Below are 22,460 nucleotides of genomic sequence, written 5' to 3'. Positions count from 1 at the left end.
GCAGAGAAAATTATTTCTCTATTTAGCAAAAGGCTGGGACATACAGCACATCAGGTTGTTGTAAACTACACAATTGTCTGATTGATGGTCTTCCCCTGTCCCAGGTGTGGTTCCTCTTGGTTTAAGCTCTTTGACTTCAACAGAGTTAAAGCAGGAAGGAATGAAATTCCTGATCTGCAATCCACACCAACATGCATGTCACAGTAGGATTTGACCCCAAAGTACACCAAAAACATACAGATGGAATGGCATATTAGTAAATAGCTTTTTTAGCAGCTTTTTAAAATTCAGGCCTAGACCAACCAGTTTCAGGGGTGGCAGGGGAAGCAGAGTTCATGCATGCAATTTTGACTTCACCTAGTAAAAACCAGGCCTTCAGGGTGAAGAAATCCCAGTAAAGAAGGGACTGGAATCCAGAGCTGAAGTCTTTGGGTCTTTCTGGGAGAGTCAGCATCACCTACCTTGTCTGCAGTGACGTGTGTTTTTACACAATCATACCATGCAAGAGTTTAGATAAGGGATTCTTGGGACTGCTATTTTGGATTTGGCTGCAGAGCTAATTTTTGCAGTTCCCTTTAAGAGTACCTGTCAAGTCTATGAGACTCCCTGAAATGACAACAGCAATGAGGTGGCCTGGCTTGGCCTCATAAGGAGCGTGATATGCAGAGCAGTAGTGCAGGAGAGGGAAAGGTGCCCTGAAGAGGACTGGAGGGATGCAGCCTGGGCAGCAGGGAGTGGAGGGAGGTGTATGGGATGGGAACAGCATGGAGGCCGTCAATGAGGCTGGTACAGGTACGGCAACACCATATGGGCTGTCAGGAAACATTACAGGTCAGGGCTAAGGGCACATTAGCAAATGTGTGTGCAGGAAGGAAGCTTTAGTCCATGAAATCATTTTCTTGCTTGCATGCACAGCACTCACACAGAAATATAAAGATAAAATAATCCCTTGACTCTCTGCGTGCTGTATTCTTGATGTTTCATTCATAGCTTTATAGGCTTCTTCAAATATTCGTGTATCATATCATAAGTGAAAGGGAGAAAAATTGTTCTTTTGCAGGCTCACAAGCAAATGGGGAAGAAAAATAAACTCAAATCCAAGAGTAGTAGAGTAACAGTTTTAAAAAACATGAGGAACCAATGATTTTTTTTTAATAACTGCAGTAGCTTAGGGGCCCAGTAATATTTCATTATATTACACTTGAACACTAAATTGACCTATTGTACTAATGCCTGTAATTACAAAAGATAAATTAAATTTCTGCACATTGTCTGGAGAACCACAAGAACATGGAATAGTGAGGAGGCCACAGAGCAGCATAAACTGCAGCAGGACAGAGCTACAAGAAGACTCAAGATTCATGCTACACAGGGCAGTGACAAGCCTGTTGGAGACTTCCCAGCAGAGCTCTTTGGAGGACAGGAGATGGTGTGAGCAGAGCAAATATCCCACTGCTTCTTGTGGCTCAGTGGCACTGTAGGTGCTGCAGAACATATTCACAAATGGTTTCCCCAAAGGTTTCTGACTCTCAAATTGAATTGCCCCTGAAACATAAGGAATGCTCAGCAAGGAGCTTCTTCATTGCCCCTTCCCCTTTCACTGTACCTTCTACCTGCCTACATGGATAAGGGAGATCTCCTGGAGTGCCCACAATATTTCCAGGTGGGGGAGATGGATAGGTGGATGAAGATCTTGACTGCGTCATGTCTCTCCACAGACTGCTACGAAAGCTGTGCTGATGGATGCTGCTCAATGGAGCAAGGAAGTGACTGGGAGTCAGAACTCAGGATTAGTTTCCCTGGCTCTGCCATGGATGCACTGTGGGACCTTTGATAAATTGGTTAGGAAATCATTTTCAAATGGCACAGATACAATTAGGTGCATCTTTATAAAAGTGCCTGCTTTTCAGAGGCCTGAACCAGCAGGTCTGGGAAAATTAGCACTTTTGGACTCCAGCCCACTTCTGAGTTTGCAAATGTTCCCTTTAGCTTCTCTTTGCTTGCTTCGCCATCTGTCAAATAGGGCTGTTAATACTGACTCAGTCGTTGTACAGAGTTTTAAGCTTCTGAGACTAAAAGTGCATGATAATAAGTGTTAGTAATTACAATAGTGTCATTACATGCAACCAAGGCTTCAGGGACTGGTTTGGTGTTTGAAGGACAGGCAGAAGTTGAAGATAAGGCACAGAATTGGTGCTTGGCCCCTCTCAAATAATGTTTGGGCTTTTTTGTTATATGGACTCTCCTGTAGCTAGTTTGACACTTGGGTGTAAGCTTTGGCTTTCTGTGGGTAACACCTAAGAGAGATCCAGCCAGATACTTCTTTGTGACAGCTCTGGGGAGTGGGGAAATCAAGACAAGGGAGGCTTTGCCAAGGCAGCAAGGGGGCTGGGCTGATCTGTGTCTATATGGAAAGTCAGGGTAAGATCATTGCTTGGAAGGACTTTCGCCTCCCTCTCCTCCTTTCCTGCCACCTCAAGTCTCACAGGACCACGCAGTCACATTTCCTGGGAGGCAGCTACATCCCACTACAATGACACTGCATAGCCTGTGTCCATGCAGTACCGTCTGGCAGACCAGCAATTTGCAACAAAGAGAGCCAAGAGGACCTGAACAGTGATTATGTGTGCCTATGCTCCTCTCAGCACCCTGAGGCCCTGGGAGTGGTACCTGTGGGGTGTGAGATAGCTGTAGGTGAGCCAGGGTGTCCTGGGGGGTGATGCATGGCTGTGTTACCCCCTGCCCTGTTTGACACTGGAGGCCAGTATCCACTTTACCAATTCCTCTCTCTGATGATGCTCTTCTCAATGGTCTGACCATCACCCCTTAGCCACCTTCTCTTCTCAGCAACCTACAGTTTTACTGGGACTCCTCAGTTATGCCAAGCTTTCCCACAACCACACATACCAGGCTGAAGCTGAGGCACCTCCCATGCCATTGGGTTGGTTTGGGTTGTGTCAGGCCCCAACAGCAAGTGTAACTGCCCCCTTTTCCCCCTTTCCCTTTCCCTCCTTGCCACCCCTTGGCTGCATCCCATCCTTCTGCCTTCGCATGGGGGAGGGAGGGACTTTGGGGAACCAGTGCTCTGGTGCTCACTGGTGCACACCAGCCTCCTCTCCATCTTGCTGCTGTGCTGTCTGCTCCATAGCCTGTGCCCAATACGCAGCCCTGGTGAGCTCGCACTCTGGCTTGCACCATGTCCATTGCTCTCTGACAATTTTCATCTGCAAAACAGCTTTTGTATCTTGGATATTAACTTTTTCCCTCTTTTTCTTCTCTCCCTGTCTTTCTCATGTTCTCTCTCCACAGCCCTGCTACTCACCCAAGGTAAGTGCTTTTTCTAATTTCCTCTGCCTGCTCTGGCTCTATTTTCATCCCTTTGGTCAGACCCTGTCATGTTTGTGTTTGCTGTGTTGTAGACAACCCCAGCTTATGGTGTTTGTATCTAGCAGGAACTAGTTAAGAGCAATGCTTAAAGAAAAAAACCAGTGATTGACATCTAAGAGCATTTTCCATATTCCAGATTTCCCCCCATAGTTTAGGGGAAGCAGAACATGCATCTCGGGCTGGTCCAAAGCTGTGACTTGCCTCTCCTTTTGGGCAACTCTGGTGCTTGCGTTGTGCTGGGGTACATGGGGCTTTTCTGCAGGGGGTGACATTCCTGGGGTGCAGGATGATGTTGTCTGGGGTGAGTGAAGGTGCAAGGCCATGCAGGTGTCCCTTTCCCATGGAGGACCCATACGTCATCCCTCAGTGCCTGCACCCATGTGCTCTCCATCTCCCATCATGGGGTGTTCCAGCAGTGCACCCAGCACCAGGGTAGCGCTATCAAGACATGATAAGCACCAGCACCATTTCCCTACTCACCTTCAGCTCTGGCTCTTCACTCCTCATCTCCTCTCCCATGTCAGGATTTTATATGTAATAATGCTGAGCCCCTCTTCCTTGCCTGAAATCCCCAGTACACTGGTCCCTCTTTATCCCACTGTGGTGCAATGGATGCCTCCTGTATTTTTATTATTCCTTCAATTCCAGATATGATTACTGTTGAATTTGCACTGAAGAAACATTGGTTAGAAGGTAAGGGCGGGCATGCAGGGTGCAGAGAGGAGCTCAAATCCAACAGGTTTGCAAGCAGAGCTGAAAACGAAAGCATTTATAATGCCTGAGCTGTGCTGCAAATCAAAGGAGCAGCATCTGCCACACAGGCTTCAGTCTCTGCTTCATTTTGGAGGATGCCAAATCTGAGCCAGGGATGTCCAGAGCCCATTGGATATTGGACTAATTAGAAAATTGCTAGTGGCAGGCAGAAATCTCCAGTTCCCCAAATATCAGCTTAGGGTATTTATGGAAAACTCCTCAGAACGGTTTGGACAGTTTCCTGTGTTACCACTTCAGGTCCGGGAGGACTGGAAGTAAGTTGGGCAGAGCCTATTTCTCAGTAATTTCATTGCTTTAATTCAGTAGCTGCCTAATTTGATCAGAACCCCAGGAACCAAATAATTTCTATTAATATAACATAACTTTCCTCCCTCTGTTGTGATCCAGCCTGATTGCTTTGGCAGCTGTTATTGGAGCACTTGGTCACCGGCTATGGAAAGTTACTTTTCAGTTAATAAGGAAAAGCCTCCTCGCTGTCTGGTGGGGGGAGGGGGTTGTCCGTGGGGTGCCCCCTTGCCGAGCTGCTTCAGGGTGCCCTCTGTGCATGTGATGTGTGTTCTGCCCGTGGTTCAGGCTCATGGTGCTCAGCCTCCACCCGTGGCTTCAAGCCAGCAGCCAGCCAGCAAGCAGGCACATGCTGGAGTGTCACTCAGCAGCAATCACGACTAATCAGTGGGGAGAGAAGTGACGTCCTCGTTTAGTCCGTGTCATGTTAGATTTAGGTTACAGAGGCACGTAGGAATCTTCGTTAAAAAAAAAAACAAACCTGCATTATTGAACATTTCAGTGGAATCTGTCGGTCCCACTCCTGTCCCCTCCTTCCTGTAGCAGATCATGCATCTCTTTCCAGGCAGCACCCCTCTCCTGGAGCTGTATCCCTGGAACAGCTGTGTGCCCTTGCTCTCCTCTGCAGCTCTGGGGCATTCCCCGTCCCATGGCACCCTTTTGGCAGCCCCCACAGGGCCAGCAGCGGCACAGCCCCCACTCATGGGAGTGACCCCCTTTCTTTGCAGAAGCCATGGGTGCAGCAGGGATGAGCCCAAGTGACAATGTCTCTCTTGTCCCAGAAGCCCTTACATGAGAGAAATGAGAGATTCTGGCTTTGGTCCCCCTGGCCTTGCAGAGCCCTCCCAGGGAAAACAAGGCTGTGGATTTTACACAAGGCAAAGTAACTGGGAAGGGCACAGGTTCAGCTCAGCATTTGTTTCTTCCAAATGGGCTCTCCGAGCCAGACTTGCAAGACCATGCAAAGCTTCTGAAAGCTTGGACATGTGTACAATGCCAGCTGTTCAGGCTGCCGAGGACCACCATAATATGGGGTGGCTGTGGAGAGACTTGAGAGTCAAACCTGGGTTTGGGGGTTTTTTAACTTCTCTGGTGTGTAACCTTCTGTTCTGACACTGGCAATGCTCTCTCTGTATACTCTTTATACAGGGAAATACTCGACACCAAAGCGCATAGGTAATCCAATTGTCCCTGCCTTTGCCAGCAGTGGAAGAACTGCTCTGATGGTCTTTCCAATCCTTGCAAAAGTCACTGAAAGTCTGTGCAGAAAGCTCTTTGGCTCAGGTTATCTGTACCTTTAAAGGGCTAACAAATTGTCCAAATGGGAGATACTTCCACATGCTAATTTCTACATATTCACCCAGATCAAAGAAAGTATTTCTAAATATGTTTATTTATACATTAAAACTTCTGGGTCCACTTTGCAGTGGGAAAGACTGGGGAACAGAGATGCCAGTTGTCTGGCCTGTCGGGAACAGTTTTGTCAGCAGCAATCTCAAGGCAGAGCCAGGAGTGGAATAATGCTCAGTTCCCAGCCCTTGTGCCTTAGCCTCCCTCTCATGAATGTGCAGCATTTCCCAATTAGCATTACAGAATGCTGGGGCATGTATATGGGATGTATCATGTCTCAAAAATAGCTCTCAGGGCTAAGTAAGCAGATTCCTCGCATTTTAGAAAGCAGCCCAGGCTGCCAGTGCTTGTGAGTGTGCGTGTGCTTCAGTGAAGGGTATATCCATATGCTAATCTTCAAAGCCCGTGTGTCTTTTAGCCAGTAGTCTTCCCCACTTGTGACTGACAGCTTGAGTGCTCAGGAGAGAGGAACTCATTCATGCTCACTATTTACTTTGTTTGGTCAGGATTATATTTTTTTATTAAGCCACAACAAAAAAAATCCCATTTTAATTGTGGTTTTAATTTCTTCCTAGCAGCACAGTCCCCAGAAGTGGTGACCTTCATGCAGATATATGCCCACTCCAGAAATGAATGGACACAATATAGCTTGAAGAGTGTGAAACGGCCTTCATAGCAATCTTTCTTGCATACATTCGTGGTTTTAATCTAATTTATTCAATAAGTGACAGGGAACACAAACTGGTCTGTGGCTGTTTGGTAGTCTTGCAGCATTGCCTAAGTGATGAGTATGTACCTCTCTGACAATGTTACAGGGGCTTCCAATTGCAGTTTTTAGCTCAAAAGATACAGTGGCCAGATTTTCCCATGGAAATAGCTTTATCTAACTTTGATTCCTGATGTGTCCAGGAGGCCACAGGCAATGTACAGTTCCCATTTGGTTCTCCCCAGTCTAAAGGAGGTGCCAAGATCCTTTGTCTGTCATAGCTTGTCTGTCTGTCAAGCCAGAATAAGTGAAAGCACGGAGGTGTTTAACCAAAAAAACTCTCCTTGCTTTCTGCAGAGTCCAGTGCCTAGTGGGTGTCAGCTGTGGCCATTGCTACAGTCTGAGCAAAAGTGGACTTCATCCTCATCCCTTCCACACAACCTTTGCTCACACCATACCTGTTGTCTCCCCTGCTTGTAGCATCTCCTCTCTAACCCATGGGCTCCCTGGCACCAAGAGCAGAGTACCTTGGTGCAGCAGCTGGCACAGCAGCCCCAACTTGCCTAGCCTCAGCAGCCTGCATGTGCTCCTGCAGCCTAGAGAGGTTTTTATCACTCCATGGTAGCACACACCCATGTGCCAGGGCCGCAGGATTTAAGGCACCCTTCTCTGGCCACCTTCTCCTTCCCAGGGAGGAGATGGAGGAAACCCAGGAGGTCCTGGCAAGCTCCTGTTCTTGCTAGGCACAGCCAGACCTTATCACGCTTAATTGCAGTGACAGCAGGGAGCCGGGGTGCAATCCCTATTGACAGTACTGATGCAGATACAAACAGAAATCAGTCTAGTTAATAATTAAGCTACAGCTTGGCAACATTCACCTTGACAGACTTGACCTTCCAAATTAAAATCTGTCTCCCAACACCCAGCCACCCACCCTTCCCACTGTGTGTTTTATTTATCACAACTCTTAGTACTAAGTCTTATTTATTGGCTACTGCACCAGGGTAACGTGTGACTCACTTCATGGATGGTCTGTCTCTGCTTCCTGGAGGAGCCCTTCAAGACACCCAGTCCATCAGGAGGTGGGGGCCTGTGGCTACCACAGACCGTGTGGGAGCATGCCCCATGCTTGCTGCACAGGGCCTCCTGCAACTCCATAGGCTTGCTGGTGCACCCTGCTGCTGGCTGAAGTGCTTCCCTGAGAGGCAGGAGCACTGGGATTCGTGCTCTGCCATTGGGATGTTGCAAGAATTTATTCCCTCTCAGCTGTTGAGTCTGTACACACAGGGCTCAACTCAGGCTTCAGCATCCCATTGGAACAGGCAGACCCAACAGGCCTGGAGCAGGTTCAGCTTGGGTTCTGGTGTTTTGTAGAAGCTGACACTGATTTGTACCAAAAGGTGCTCATATGTGTCCTAAGTAGTAGGAGGGGAGAAGTGGTGAAATCATGTAGGTGCTTTGTATCACACTTTGGAGGTGCTTAGTGCTCCCCTTTAACTGTATAGTTAGCATAGGTTGGGGTAAAAGATGTGTCAGCAGGGGTCCTAAATCTGCCTTAATTTCAGAGAACAGTGAGCAGCCTGGAATTTGGTACCTGTTGTGACTTGAATAAGTGCATTAAGCAAGATCCAGCACAGTATTGACATGTGAGTCTTCATCTGTCTTTATCTCCTACATTAGGATAGAGACTTCATGAAAATACAATGGTAGCTTAAATGTTTTCAGGTGCATCTTTGAAATTTCTTAAGTTTCTGTGCTTTGCTTTCCTGTTGCACATGCACAAATGTTACTGCATTTTAATGAGATGTGAAGGAATTACCTCCTTTCTTTGTTATCCAAAATCTTGCTCTATTAACATTTCTGTGATGTACCCATTTGTATGTGCTGCCTGTGCCTGTTTTCCTGTGGTTTGCTTGTGGCTGACATTGAAAGACTTAGTTTGGCAGTCATATTCAATGTCCCCATAGGACACACCTGACCTGTCTTCTTGGGTGCCTGTTTTTCTTCTCTCTGCACCCCAGTTCTCAAACTGCAGTGGTATGTATGTACACACTGTACAAACTGCCCCAGTTCATCGTACACACCACAGAGGAGTCCCTGTATATTGACATCAGGGCCTCCATTATTCATGTCTCAGTGGACATGCTGTCAGTAGGCTGAAGGTCTCCGTTGCTGGTCTGCTTGTCCCTTCACTTCAAGTCACTTATGTAGGGCTTGAAGGTGCCTCTGGTGGCACTTAGTCCACTGGCAGGATGCCCTCTTGAATAACAGGACTCCCACTGCCCCTCAGTGCTGTGGTAAGCACCAGCACCTTTATTTTGTGGAGCATCTGATCCCATGCTCATGCTAGCATCCAGCCTCTATGCTGACAGAGCAATCTGTCCACTGCTGGACATGGTTGTCTCACTTGATTTACTCTAAGAGCTGCCTTGGCAAGTGATTGGCAGGCTCATCAAATCAGTAGGTGATCCACAGGTGGCTTGCAGAGAAAACAAAGCTACCTGCGGGCAGGTGCAAGGTCCTGCGGACACAGATATTCCCATGTAGCCTGCCTTGGACCTGGCACACTATGAGAAAAGATGCAATCTTCCTCCACAAGGAGGGCTTCAAATATTGCACTGTCCTGCCTAGTGCAAGTACATAAACCAGCATGAGCAAGATGCCAGGTTTTGAGATAAAGCTGTGTTGGATAGCACTTCCTATGGAGATGATAAAGTATTCTGCACTGTGCATGCTTACAGACCTGCCTGCAGCTCAGCCTTGCCTAAAGGGATAACATTTGCATGAGGCTCCATGTTCTCTTGCCAAGCCAAAGGCTTTTGTCAAATCAGTTAAATTGGGGACTGAGGTTTCATTGCATTATTTCTCCTGGAGTTGCTAAGCCAAGAAAATTCAGCCTGATATTCCCTATTTTCAGAGCATCTCCTCTGATAACCACATATTTGCTTTCTGCACTCTGCAACTTGCAGCCAGTGGGCAGGAGCCCAAGGCTGCCAACTGTGACCGCAGCTTTTCAGATGAAGTTACTTCCCAGGAAAGGTTGTAGTGAGTCAGACTGTCACCAAGTCCGGGTTTTGCAACCCTGACAGGATGGCTGTATCACTTTTGGTCAGCTCTGTACTGTCAGCACATTGTCAGCATGCACTTGGCTTATTTGCCAAGCTGGACTTTGCAAAGCTATGCCTCCACCCCTGAGCTTCTCCTTATGGGGAGCTCAGACAAAAGCAAAGCCATGTGTGTGCTGTCGCAGCAGATGTGTGAGCACCCATGTTTTCATCAATGGATATAGCTTGTCATCTTCATACGTTTCCAGGTGGAGGCAGAGACTGAAGTTTCTTGTTCTGTGCCTTAGAAAAGGAGATGTAGATTGCATCTGACTCCCTCTTCCAGTGAATAAAAGTATGTCGAATCTTATTCTTGATAACCATCAATTCAGGTCTGCAAGTGTAGCGTAATGGAGAAAATTTTCACTGAATCATGGAATCATAGAATCATTAAGGTTGGAAAAGACCTCCAAGATCATTGAGTCCAGTTTTTGACTGAACACAACCATGCCAACTAAACCACAGCACCAATTGCCACATGCAGTCATTTCTTGATGTTTTCCAGGGATGGTGACTGCACCACCTGCCTGGGCAGTCTATTCCAATGCTTAACCACCTTTTCAGTGAAAAATTCTTCTGCACTTCTCCAGTTCAGCTGCCTCCTCCACTCTGTGCTCACTAGGTCTTTGCCTGCAAATGTGCCCCCTTTTTCCGACAGCATCCTGTATTGCCCATCTTCTTTTCCAGATGCTGTGCTCTGTCTTTGTCATTTTTTGTAAACTTGTGTGGATTCCTAAATCCAGACTATGCTGTCTTTGAGCTAGGCAATGATAGTGTGGATGTATGTCATTAATTTCAAATGATGGATGCAGCTTTTCTGCTTCTGTGATGGGTTATAATAATGTCACCTGCCACAGGAGTTATATGTTTTATAAACTCTGCAGGTCTTGCAAAGCTTACAGTCTTTGCAATCAATCTAGTTGGGAAAATGAAGAGGGAAGTCAGCGTTTATAAATAGATTTCACTGGGACTTCATAATTTCTGTGTGATTTTTGTGTGAAGCATGAGATCTGCTGGAGTCCACATGAGTTTAATCACATCTGAGGCATTACCTGGGCATTTGTAACCTCTGCAGGAAACCTTAGGTGACATCTGACTCACTGCTTATCCAGAACAAAATGCTCTGCCAGGTTCTTCAGAGTTCCAGCTCCCACTCCCAGGCTCAGCTGGGTGCTGTGTTGCAGCTTGTACACCCAGACTGCTCAGACACAGGAAAATCAGGGGCAAACCAGCTTCTTTCTTGAGATGTCAAAGCTTTACAGAGAGCCCATCAGCCTGTGCCTGCACTTGAGCATATGGGTGGAAGGGGAGACCTGAGTCAGGGCTAAGGACACTGCCAGGGCACCTTTCCTGTTGGTTGAGATGCTCCTGCCCATCTGGGCAACCAGAACCCTCTCGAGGTACCTTGCTGTGTTAACTGGAACATCAGCAAGATGAATCTGACACAGGGTCATCTCAGAATGCTGCTGACCTGGGGCTGTGGTTTAGTTTCCTCCAGCAGAAACTAAACATAGAATCATAGAATGGAATATGTTGGAAGGGACCTGAAAAATCATCTGGTTTCAACCCTCCTGCCATGGGACACCATTCCCTAGACCAGGTTCCTCAAAGGCACATCCAGCCTGGTCTTGAACACTTACAGGGTGGGGCATTCATAACTCGGACAAACTGTTTCAGTGCCTCACCACCCTCACAGTAGTATGAAAGAAATCCCTACTTGTTTCATAACTTACTTCTTGTTAATTTTTCCAATTCATGTGTGGTTCACATATGGTTGTGACTGTGTGTGTCTGTGCGTTAGATCAAGCACTGAGTGGCACAGGGGGCCAAGAGTAATTTTCTACACAAGGGGGAATAAAAAGATCCTTCCTCTTGTTCACTGAAATCAAGGAACCCATCAGGGTGTTAAAGATGTCTTAAAGGATGCTTGTACCACATGGTAGAGCAGATCAGTACCTCAGTCTCCCCAAAGATGTGGCTGCTGTGGGGATGATAGGAGGGTATATGTCAACCACGAGCACCAATGCAGAATGAAGAAGCATTCAAAGTTGGTGGGGGTTTTTTAATAAATTGAAAACATGTTGTGTATGTTCTTGATGACTAAATGATATTCAGAAATCTGGGTCTGTTGTTTCTGTGGTCCAACACTCCACCACTGTCCCCAGATTGCTGTGTGAGTTTAGCAAGCTGTGAGGGGGCTGCAGAAGCCCATGCTTGGGCCCTGCAGACTAGCCCCCATGGTGCCTTGGAGCTCCAGGGCTGCTGCCTACAGCTTGATGTCGACCTTGCTTTCACAGAGGTGGCTGAGAGGAAGCTGACGGTTGAAGAGGAGGAAGCCAAGAGGATTGCAGAGATGGGCAAACCAATACTCGGCGAGCATCCCAAACTAGAAGTCATTATTGAGGAGTCCTATGAGTTTAAGGTCAGTAGCTGTCCTAGGGGTACTCCCAGAGGCTGAAGCCATGTGGCACTACCAAACAGCCCTGGGGAGTAGGATTCAGAAGGCAGCATGTGCAGGGAAAGAGCTGTTGGAAGAGGAAGAGAAGTATGTAATAAAGGGTGGATGAAGTCTACAAAAAATGTCAGGAGTAGCAGCTGCTGGTAGGCAGGGGCAGAGGGAGAAAGAAAAGGGAGCCCTGCTGGAAGCAGAAGAAGCCAGTGGGCAGGAGCAAAGTTGTCTCTGGTGAGGCAGGGATGAGGGAAGAAGGAGCATGATCAGGATTGAGGGGTGGCAAAAAAGCTGGCTCTAGTGAAGTTTGGGTCATCCAGTCTAGAGAGGTGAGCTCAGTTCCTGTCATGGCCTCATCTGGCTGGTAGGAGAGTGCCTGTGGCAATTCCACGATCTGGAAAGGGTCTGTGAGACCACAGAGCACTGCAAGATTGTCCTTGCCCACTAACAACCAGTTTAATTGCTGTGTGTCTTTATTCCCACAACAGAGCACCGTGGACAAGCTGATTAAGAAGACAAACCTTGCTTTGGTTGTAGGGACACATTCCTGGAGGGACCAGTTCATGGAGGCCATTACCGTCAGCGCAGGTGAGGGGAACACCAGAAAACACATAAAAGCATCCACAGGGTTCATGGAGCCTGGAATAAGATCTCTCTAGGCTCAGGAGACAGCATCTCCCTGGTCAGTGATGCTCAGCTGCTGTGTATGTGGTGACCATCAGCAAAGCCAGTCCAAAGAACTCTGCTCCAAATAGAGTGCGTTTTTGCAGATACATTAGCCAGTAGCTCAGGAGATCTGTCTTTTGGTGCAGAGCTATCCAGGAGGCCAGTTTTCAAAGACTTTACGTCAGCTGGCAGTGTTCCTGGTGCTTCAGCAATCTGATGAGTAGTGTGTAGGCAGCAAAATCTCATTCTGGCTGAGGTCCTGGTTTCTGGTGTACCCAGTGCAAGTAACTTCTACTGCTGAAAGATGTCCTGTCTGCCATGGCCAGTAGACATTCTGGCAGTAAGGGGGTTTACCACATGTAGACAGATGTTGCTCCACACAGCAGCAGCTGGTGGAGCAAATGTCCAGAGACCAGCCAGCTGTTGCCTGGGGAGAGAACTCACCGCTTTCAGAGACAGGTAGCCCTGGAGCAGATATTTTAGGCATGTCTATGCCATTAATGGCACTTGAGCATCTTTCTGAATCTTTCTTTGACTGTTTGGCTTCTTCTCCAAAGGGATGTTTTCCACCCAGCTGTAGAGCAGGCAGTGGACAGGCAGGCAGTTGGGTGAGAAGTGTTGCCAGTGCCCCCAAGGACTTCTTCTGACCTGCAGAGTATTCAGTTTTCTTCTTTCTAGCAATTAAGAGAAACTGCTTCTGTGGAAGTATCCTTGGAGCAGTGTTGTTTCCCAGGCCTGCTTCTCTTCCTATGTCTCTCTCCTTCCCTTGATGTCTGCCCTGTGCTCCCTACCTGCTTTTTCTTTCTCCAGTTTATTTCTGTTGTCCTGTATCTGTACAAAGACCAGCAGTACTCCCAGTTTCAGGGCTGACCTGGTTCACCAGACTAAGAAGGAGACCCCTCCAAGGGCCTGCAGCACTCCTGCTGATACTCTCACACAGATGAGAAATTTCTTACTGGAGTGCTGCTGGTGTCCAGCCTGTGTTCTGGAGCAGGACGATCAAGTTTCCAAATTCTATTACTTTCTGCTAGTTTTTGGCCCAGAACATCACTTGACTGTGTAACTTCATCATGCTCCTCAACAGCCATCTGCACAGGTTGACTATATCCTATGTGACTGCCTGTAGATGGGCTGCCCTTCTATGGATACAACACCCCACTCTGCCTCTCTGCATCCCTGTGGGCTCTGGGGTATCTGGGTGGCACTCCTCTTGCCAAGCCCGACCCATCACTGAGGGACTAGTGCGCCCTGAGCCCACTGTCATGGCTGGCACCATACCACCTCTTCCCAGGAGAGCAGAATCCCTGGGGTGAAAGGGCCAAGCATGGGCTGCACCTAACCCCTGTAATCTTGACCTGCTCCAACATGAAGGCTGGACCTCTCTTTCCATGTTGTTTGCAGCGGGTGATGAAGATGAAGATGAGTCTGGCGAGGAGCGCCTGCCATCCTGCTTTGACTATGTGATGCACTTCCTGACTGTCTTCTGGAAGGTGCTGTTTGCCTGCGTGCCTCCCACCGAGTACTGCAATGGCTGGGCCTGCTTCATTGTCTCCATCCTCATCATTGGCATGCTCACAGCTGTCATCGGTGACCTTGCCTCCCACTTCGGCTGCACCATTGGCCTCAAGGACTCAGTGACTGCTGTCGTCTTTGTTGCCTTCGGCACTTCTGTACCAGGTGGGGTGGCCATGGGGACGGGATGGGGTGGGAGGTAGTCCTCTGATGATGCTTCTGGGGGAGCAGCTCTGTCATGGGATGGGATTCAGAGTGGGAAGGGGATCCACAGAACCCTGACCCTAGGCAAGGTCTGCACCCCGCTTGGTGGCAACACTGTGTCTCTGGATCCGGGAGGGGGTTGTGCACCAGCAGAGGTCTGTGTCACCTGATCAGTGCCGCCTGAGCCTCCCTTGTCCCCTAGACATGAAGGGTTATTGGTTTCTCCTGTTGGGACCTGCAGTGATTTCTCCTTCCCTCCTTTCTCAAACCCAGACACATTCGCCAGCAAAGCTGCAGCTGTCCAGGATGTGTATGCTGATGCCTCCATCACCAATGTCACAGGCAGCAACGCTGTCAACGTCTTCCTGGGCATTGGGCTGGCTTGGTCAGTGGCGGCAATCTACTGGGCATCCCAGGGGCAGGAGTTCCAGGTGTCGGCAGGCACCCTGGCATTCTCCGTCACTCTCTTCACCATCTTCGCTTTCATCTGCATCAGCGTCCTACTCTACCGCCGGCGACCCCACCTTGGCGGGGAGCTGGGCGGCCCCCGGGGGTGCAAATTGGCCACGACGTTTCTCTTTGTCAGCCTCTGGCTGCTCTACATCCTTTTCGCCACCCTGGAGGCCTATTGCTACATCAAGGGGTTTTAGGCGGTGGACGGACGGTGCTGCCAGGAGGAGAGACCCCCTCCTCCATTACCTCACCGGACACCGGTCCTGGAAGTGCAGTTTCACCGAAGGGTATGGCTGTCTGTCAGGGGCTGCCACTGCCCAGACAGTCAGACAGCTGGGTGCCAAGAAGGGCAAAACCATCAGAGAGTGGAAAAAAACAAAGAGACAAAGCCCACTGAAAAATGGCATAAAAGAAAGCAACAATGGCAAGTGTTGAAATAAAACACAATCAACCCAGCCACTGACCCTACTCAATGAGATACGAAGTTTCAACCATCTCCAAAAGCCACCTCTCCCACAGGGGTTTGTCTCTTTTCCTGCCGAGCACCCCTCCACTGTAAGGAGATGTTTCCTTATTTTTAATAGTTGAGAATTGCAAAAGTCTGATTCGGGAATCTCTGGGGGATTTTTCTTTTGTTTTTTTTCTTTTGTTTTTTTTTTTTGTGCTTGCTGCCTTTTGGTTTTTGGGGGAGCACGCTGATTGATTTTTTTTCTTTTTTACTATTTAATCAGAAAAAATGAAAAAATGTTAAAAATTTAAACTCTAAAGCTTCAAGCTGCCGTCAGTGCTGGAATTGAACATGTGTATTTTATGAAGCCACAAAAGACTGTGACACAGTCAAAGAACTTTTTCACTATTACCCATTCCCTCCCCCGCTGCCCTCCATTACTTTCTTTTTTAAGAACATCACTAAACTGATATATTTTTAATACAGAGACACACAGTCCCACACATTCAATGATAAAGGCTGGAGCATGTAGCATCTCAATCACCTGCCAGGGCTAAGAAAAAAAGAAGGAAAAAAACCCCAAATCTTCTAATACAACACATGTCATGTATATTTTGACTATGGCATTTCTCTTTGTATAATTAACTTTGAGCTTGTGGTACTGCAGGGAAAGAAATTACGTTAATTTACAACTGTTAAAAGAAATAAATGGCTATCCAGGAATAGCCTGCTGGGGTGGGGAGAAAGTGCGCCAGAGAAAGCAGCGCTGGCTCCTTGGAATGGTGGTGGTGGTGGGTTTGCTGCATGGTTCTCCTGCTCAGAGTTTGAAATGAATTTAGGGACACCTGGATGGTGTGCCCCTGCGCTCCCAGCACCATCCCACCCTGAACTGTGGTGTGGCTGCCCTTTCATTCAATTGCTACCCCAGTTTTCACAACACCTGTATCTTGCTGGTGGCCTTCAGGCCATTGACAGGTACAGGCTTAAAAACCACCATCCACATGAGGACTCCTGAGTCATCTCAAGTACCTTTTAGGAACACCAGACAGAAAAAACCATCCTTTTCATTTGAAGTGCATTTCTTTTTAAGAAAAAAGAAAAAGAAAAACACCATGAGAGTATGTCATGAGTTACATCAACAGCTGCAAATTGAAATGTTGGGTTGGTAATAAAAATAAATAAAACTATACCTATATCTATATAAACAGTGCTACCTAGAAACATATTTCTTAATTGAGAGCCCTGGAAGAGAATGTTAAAATCCTACTCTTTGTAAAAGTGTTTTCAAGACAAAGACAATTTTTTCTACCAAGAAAAAGATGCTGTAAAGGGAACCATTTTCATCAAGTTCCTAACAATAAGCCAGACTTTGGGAGGCAGCAAGTAAGAGAAGGGCTGCCCAAAGGTACATTTCTGGCTGCCAAGGTGCTTTTGGCTGCTCCAAGAGGCAGGGAGGAGGTGTCCATGGGTTGGGGGAAAACCAGTGGGAACAAGATTGTTATTGTGGACAAAAAGAGATGTAACATTATAGCAGGCGACTAGATGGAGGTGACGATGGTTCTTAACACACAGATGAAGTATTTATTTTCATATAAAATGTTTATCAGATATCTCTATATAAATGTGTATACATGTGAGGCAGAGAAGAGGAATCCTTCTCAGAAGAGCAGTGGGAGCTTTGACAGTGGAAGCCCACTGTGGGTGAAAGCTGCTGGGTTTGAAGCTAACAAGCATCTGGCATCCTGCTTCCTTACCTTTCCTTCTCCATGTCTTGGGGGAAGGGCCTGAAAAACATGGGCAAGAAAACCTAAGGCCAGGCTCCCACTGAGCTTGCTGGTTCTTCTGGCCTCCAGTAGTGCCAACAGCCACCAAGAGCAGCTGCTGCCACTGCCATGCTGCCCATCAGCCAGGGATGCCAGAGCTCACGCAGTGATACTGAGAGAAACATTACAAAAGCCCCCAAAGGCTATCAATGGGGATTTAAAGTGCAGCTCTCAAAGGGAGATTGTTACTGTTGCTGGTTTTAATAATTTGGACATACAGAGTATGTTGCACTTTTATTTTACCCATTCCAGCATACCCATTCCTGGATAAAGCCCGGCCAGGGGCACTGCTGTGCGGTTCTTCTGTTGCTTGTGCTGTATCCACCACCTGCTTTTCATCCACTTCCTTCTCCAGCTGACTGCAGGGAGGCAGTCGGAGGCAGGCCTGGCTGCCATGAGGGCCAGCTGCATGGGGACCCTGGTGCCCTACATGCACAGGGGCAATCTGCACCAGGCTGACAACACCTGTGGCATGTGTCTTTCTTTCATTTTTATTTCATTAAAAATATGTGAGCTAAAAAAAAACGTAACAGATTTGGTGCCTCTGGGGATTTTTTTCCTCTGAAGCTTTTATGTTTCATTTCAAGTCTAGCTATCTGCTTGCTTCTATTTTCCTTGAGCATGTGCCTGGCCTTGGTACAATGGCTTTGGCTGGTTTGTCCCATCCCTGCCTCCCAGCCCTCCAGTTCAGTACTGCTGGGAGCACCCTGCTGCACTTGCCCCGGCTGGCTTGGCAGAGAGGTGGTTTAGCCGCTGTTTCTGTTGTCGCTGTTCCTTCCCCTTTGTTTCTCCCATTAGCTTCCCAAGACAGCCTGCAATAATGGCTGCTGCCTCTCCCAGTAGCCATCGTGCTTTGGGCTGCACATCTTACCTTTCTGTCTCCTCTCCTGATTCGCTGCTGTGGTTGAGGGTAAATAACACATCTTGACATCAAGGGGGAAAATCCAAGGTCATCAAAGGAGTTGCTTTGTCCCTGGGGCCTACCATTGTATCGGGACGTAGTATAAGGGCCACGCATGGTGTGGGGCCAGTGGTATCTCTGGCTACCTTCCCACCACTGTTGCTATGGGGGGCACCTTCAGCATCCCATGGGTTTTGCTATCCAGGTGATACTATACTGTGTGGGTGCTGGTCAAAATTCAGCCTTTGAGGAAAGAAGAGTTTTGGAAAGAGGAGTCACTCACCCGTTCCCCTCAAGCTGTCCAAGAATTGTGTCCCAGTTGTGGCCAGTACCGTGCTGCCTCCTCACACAGCATCATCATTGACTGCACAGTGGGCCTTGAGCTAGAACTGTTCTGACATGCCCCCTGCAGCAAAGGGGCAGCTGATGCAGCCTATATAACCTCAGTCTCCCATCTTTGCCTGGCAGCACAGGGCCCACTTACAGGGCTCCAGGGGAGAGTGGGATTTGGTCACTTCATGGTGCAATGCAGAATGTCCAGGTGGGGTGGGAGGACTTCTAGTTGGACACTTGTGTTGTAGGAAGGGTGGCCCTGGAAGAGCAGCTGTGGGAAGGCTGTGCTGCACATTGGAGCACCAGAGCTTGGCAAAGCCATGGAGAGATCACTGCTCTACTGGGTCCTGCATGCTCCCACCCCACTCCACAGGCCTGTAGGATCACTCCTCACCCTTGCCCTGTTGGGCTGCTCCTGGCCACAGTGAGCACACCTGCTTCTGACCCAGGGAGATGCACACAAGCTCCAGCTCTGACTCTGGTAAAGGCACCTTGCCTTTGCCTCTAGTGAAGGGACCAGGAGTGTGTGGGGAGGGCTGTGACCCTTTGGGGCTGACTTGCTGCCAGTTCTGCTCCCCAAAGGTTCTGAGGTGTAGATCCAGGACCAAAGGGGGCCATCCCAGAGCAAGCTGGGCCAAGTAAGAGGAGTGTGAAGAGGAATCAACTGTGGCATAGGTACAGTGAGAAACATGGAACTGTTTGTTAAGAGGCACTGAGCAAAGGTTGTTAATCTAGGAAGGAGGCAATTGCAGTGCTTGGATCAGGCTTTGTCACCTTTCTGGCAATTATGGTGGTGTTGGTGTGATCAGGACTCTTTGTAACAAGCTCAGACAGAACACAAAAGTATTTTGTGATGTACATTTCTTCTGAATCCACAGCTGGGGCTGCTGGACTGGTTTGTAAGTCACTTATCCCCTAACAAGGGAGGACCTCTCTACTACCCTAAGATATGATGTCACCTCACAGCACCAGCTACAAGGAGAAGCCCAACCAGCTGCATGTGCCACTTCAGGCTTCAGCTGCCCTGGCCCACTGCTGTGGTGGGATGATGCCTACCTGCATGTCTCCACCAGCACAGCAATTTCACTTTGGGAAAAAATTTGGAGGACATCCAGTACGGTTGTACCTGGGCACTGGTGAGATAAATTATAAGTAACAACACCTTTGTTTACCTATAGCTCAGCTCATCAACCTCTCAATAGCACAACAGGACAGAGATATAGATGGAGATGGTAACAGAAAGGCATCCAGGAGATCTGGTCATGCTTGAATGTGACACCATTCAAAGCCAGGAAATTTCAATCCGTTTTCAATCATGCTTTGGTGTTAAGTGGCAGCAGGTCATTCTTCACATCATTCACCTGGAATTGCTTTTTTTCCCAAGGCAAAAAAAAAAAGGACAAAACCTGTTTTTTTGTGAATTCTGCCAGGAAGCCATTGCAGCCTTGACCGTGGTGTAGGAGCCAGCCTGCATAAATGGGAACAGCAGTTGCTCATCCCTGGCCACAAGCTGGAAAGCACTTGTCACCAAGAATAACCTTTGCAGTATTATATGGAATAAAAATGTTTTTAATGACCGTTGTCATCCATGTGCATGTGCCAGGAGCAGTCAGCTTGCTAATAACAGAGCTATGTGTGCCAGTGCCACTTAGAGCCCAGCAGAGAAGACATCTCTCCCAACCTGCCTCTATAGTAGAAGGGCATTATGTCCAGTTTTAAATTAGTAATTTAGAATATGCAGATAATTAACACCATGAGTAGATTCACCGCTCCTTTCTGCCTTCCCTTCACCTAGGGGATCTGTGCTTTGCCCAGAGGTGTGTGAGTGGCAGGGTCAGATCAGCCCTCTAGGCCCATGGGACATTCCTGTAGGTGGTTGGGGGGCTCATCCTTGCTCCTCTGCTAGCAGCAGAAACCCTGGGCCTCTTTTCCACATTGCACTGACAAACCCAGCACATCCCCACACATGGCCTGGGGTGGTAATCTGAGCTCAGACATGGAGCCTACATGCATGATGTGAGGTACATGAGCTCAGCAGATGTTCCTACTGCACCTAAAGGTAAGCATTCACTCATGTCCCAGGCTGTACCATCGCCACTGCCATGTACATGGCAAGCTGAGTGGGAGCTGTGGCTAAAGGAAAACTCGGGACCCACCTACCATCATCGCTGGGCATGCACTCAGAAACTGGCCCAGTTTCAAGAATGCAATAAAAAACCCCACAGGTCTAGGAAGTACTTTAAAACAGGTATGAAATCTAGGTGAATTAAAGAAATAAACCATTCAAAGATTTTTTTTTAGTGTGTAAGATGTGAAGTTATAAATACTTTCCCAGGAAAATGCCTTGGCTATTGAAGAAAATAAGCTTGCACTATAGAAACACTAGTCCCATTTCATAAGAATTATTTGTGTTTAACTTGGGTGCATGAATAGGTGTAGGGGGGAAAAAATCTCCACACAAAAGCTTCAAAGGTGGTCTCAGGTAGTCCCTATGGCACATCCTTGGCACTAAGGCATATTTTACAGGGCACCTCCCTATCTCTATTAACAAAAGGGTTGTTCAGTAGGCTCTTAAAAAAGTTACCAAAAGAGATTTGATTGCATCCTTTTCTTCTGGAGTATCTTGGTAGAAATGCCACCCCCTAAGTTGCCTATCACCAGGAAACTTTATAGCAAAGGACTTCACAAAAGCTGCTGCTGCAAATATTGAATGGACTTGGACTCTGGACAATCACTGGAAAGACTTCCCCAGAAAGCTCTCTGACTTTGACACTGAACCCAATGTATTGTGAATCTAAATAGGTTGTATTTCCTCAGCTTGCTTATGAGAATGTCCTCTGGGGCAGTGCCAGAAGCGTTTCCAAAGTCAAGACATATCACATCTAGCACTGACCCCCCTAGCCATGAGGCTAGTTATCCTGTCAAAGAATGGAATCAGATTAGTTTGAAACAATTTGTCCTCAGTGAAACCTCAACAAGCCCATTCCTGCCATTTATTTACAAACTTACCATCTGCGTAAGGTATTAGAGAATTACTGGTCAGCAGCTTGCTCTTTAAGTTTTTACATACAGATGCCAGGTCTGTAATTCTCTAGGTTTTTCCTCATCTTCAGCTAGGTGATGATGCCATGCCATCCTTAAATTGCGTGGCAGCTCACATGTAGTCTGCAGTGCTCCAACACCCACCATATTTCCTATTTTTCCTTCTTGTCCTTCAGGCTGTTGAAAAGCTCTTGATCCATTTTATTGGTCTCTACTTACGCTTCCTTCACTTCCCTTAAAGCGTAAGTTCTTGTTGGGACTTTGACCACAGTTCTTTTGTAAGTCCCCAGATCTGGTTTTATCCTTCAGGACACTTCTTCACAGATCCTGCCCATCAGTTTTCTGAAATCATTTGTATTTGGTATCTTGCGTTTTTGGAGTCTAAATACTTTAGATTAACTCCTTTTACAAAGGTCTGGTATTCAAATACATTTTGAGGAGAAAAAGCTTCCAGCAGACATCTGAACACTTGAAACAATCATAACAGCTCAAGGGATGCAAAAATTCACATTCATGATGGGCTGCAGGTGAACAAATACAGCTTCAACCACCTTCATACAGCTTTGTCTGACACAACATGCCAGCTCATAGTGGGGACATCCAAGATACTTGACAAATAGCTCACTCTCTTCAGCCAAATGCTGCATCAACTCTTTTCTGACATGGTGAAATCAGCAGGGATCACTTCAGTGGTCCCTGCCAAAATCATGACTGAGGGAGATAGCAGTGACATCATGACTGAGGGAGACAGCCAGAGCTGAACAGTGTAATGGGACACGACATTCAAATTCTACAATTTTTAAGTGCTTGAACTACAGCACTGAGATGCTACAAAAGAACTTGTTTCACCAAAGTGAGTTCTTCATTCACATACCAAAAAGCAGTGAGGTAAGGATGTTTTGTACTGGGACTGAATTTCTCTATTTTAGTGAGTTGAATTAATCTGTCCTTCAGACTCCTAGATGATGCACCAAGGAGCTACTCTGAGCTCCAAATTAGGGCCACTTAGTTGTGAGTTGTATG

At 47.5% G+C, this 22,460-nt stretch overlaps 1 protein-coding gene across 5 annotated transcripts in view; it reads left to right on the top strand.

Moving 5' to 3' along the window:
- Nucleotides 1–17,627, top strand: part of SLC8A3 (solute carrier family 8 member A3) — a 119,755-nt gene extending 102,128 nt beyond the window's left edge. For 4 of the 5 annotated variants that reach the window (XM_071558200.1, XM_071558202.1, XM_071558199.1 and 1 more), the window contains exons 4-8: nt 3,310–3,327; nt 11,904–12,028; nt 12,544–12,643; nt 14,123–14,398; nt 14,711–17,627. In XM_071558200.1, coding sequence (XP_071414301.1) covers nt 3,310–3,327; nt 11,904–12,028; nt 12,544–12,643; nt 14,123–14,398; nt 14,711–15,087 — 896 coding nt within the window. In that variant the 3' untranslated portion in view covers nt 15,088–17,627. The remainder of the gene's footprint in view (nt 1–3,309; nt 3,328–11,903; nt 12,029–12,543; nt 12,644–14,122; nt 14,399–14,710) is intronic. The other variant, XM_071558203.1, reaches the window with a different exon arrangement.
- The last annotated feature ends 4,833 nt before the right edge of the window (nt 17,628–22,460 follow it).

The sequence above is a fragment of the Pithys albifrons genome, chromosome 6 (assembly GCF_047495875.1).
Source record: "Pithys albifrons albifrons isolate INPA30051 chromosome 6, PitAlb_v1, whole genome shotgun sequence".
Taxonomy (NCBI): Eukaryota; Metazoa; Chordata; class Aves; order Passeriformes; family Thamnophilidae; genus Pithys; species Pithys albifrons.
The sequence above is the reverse complement of the archived record's forward strand: the minus strand, read 5'-3'. Positions and strand labels throughout refer to the sequence as shown.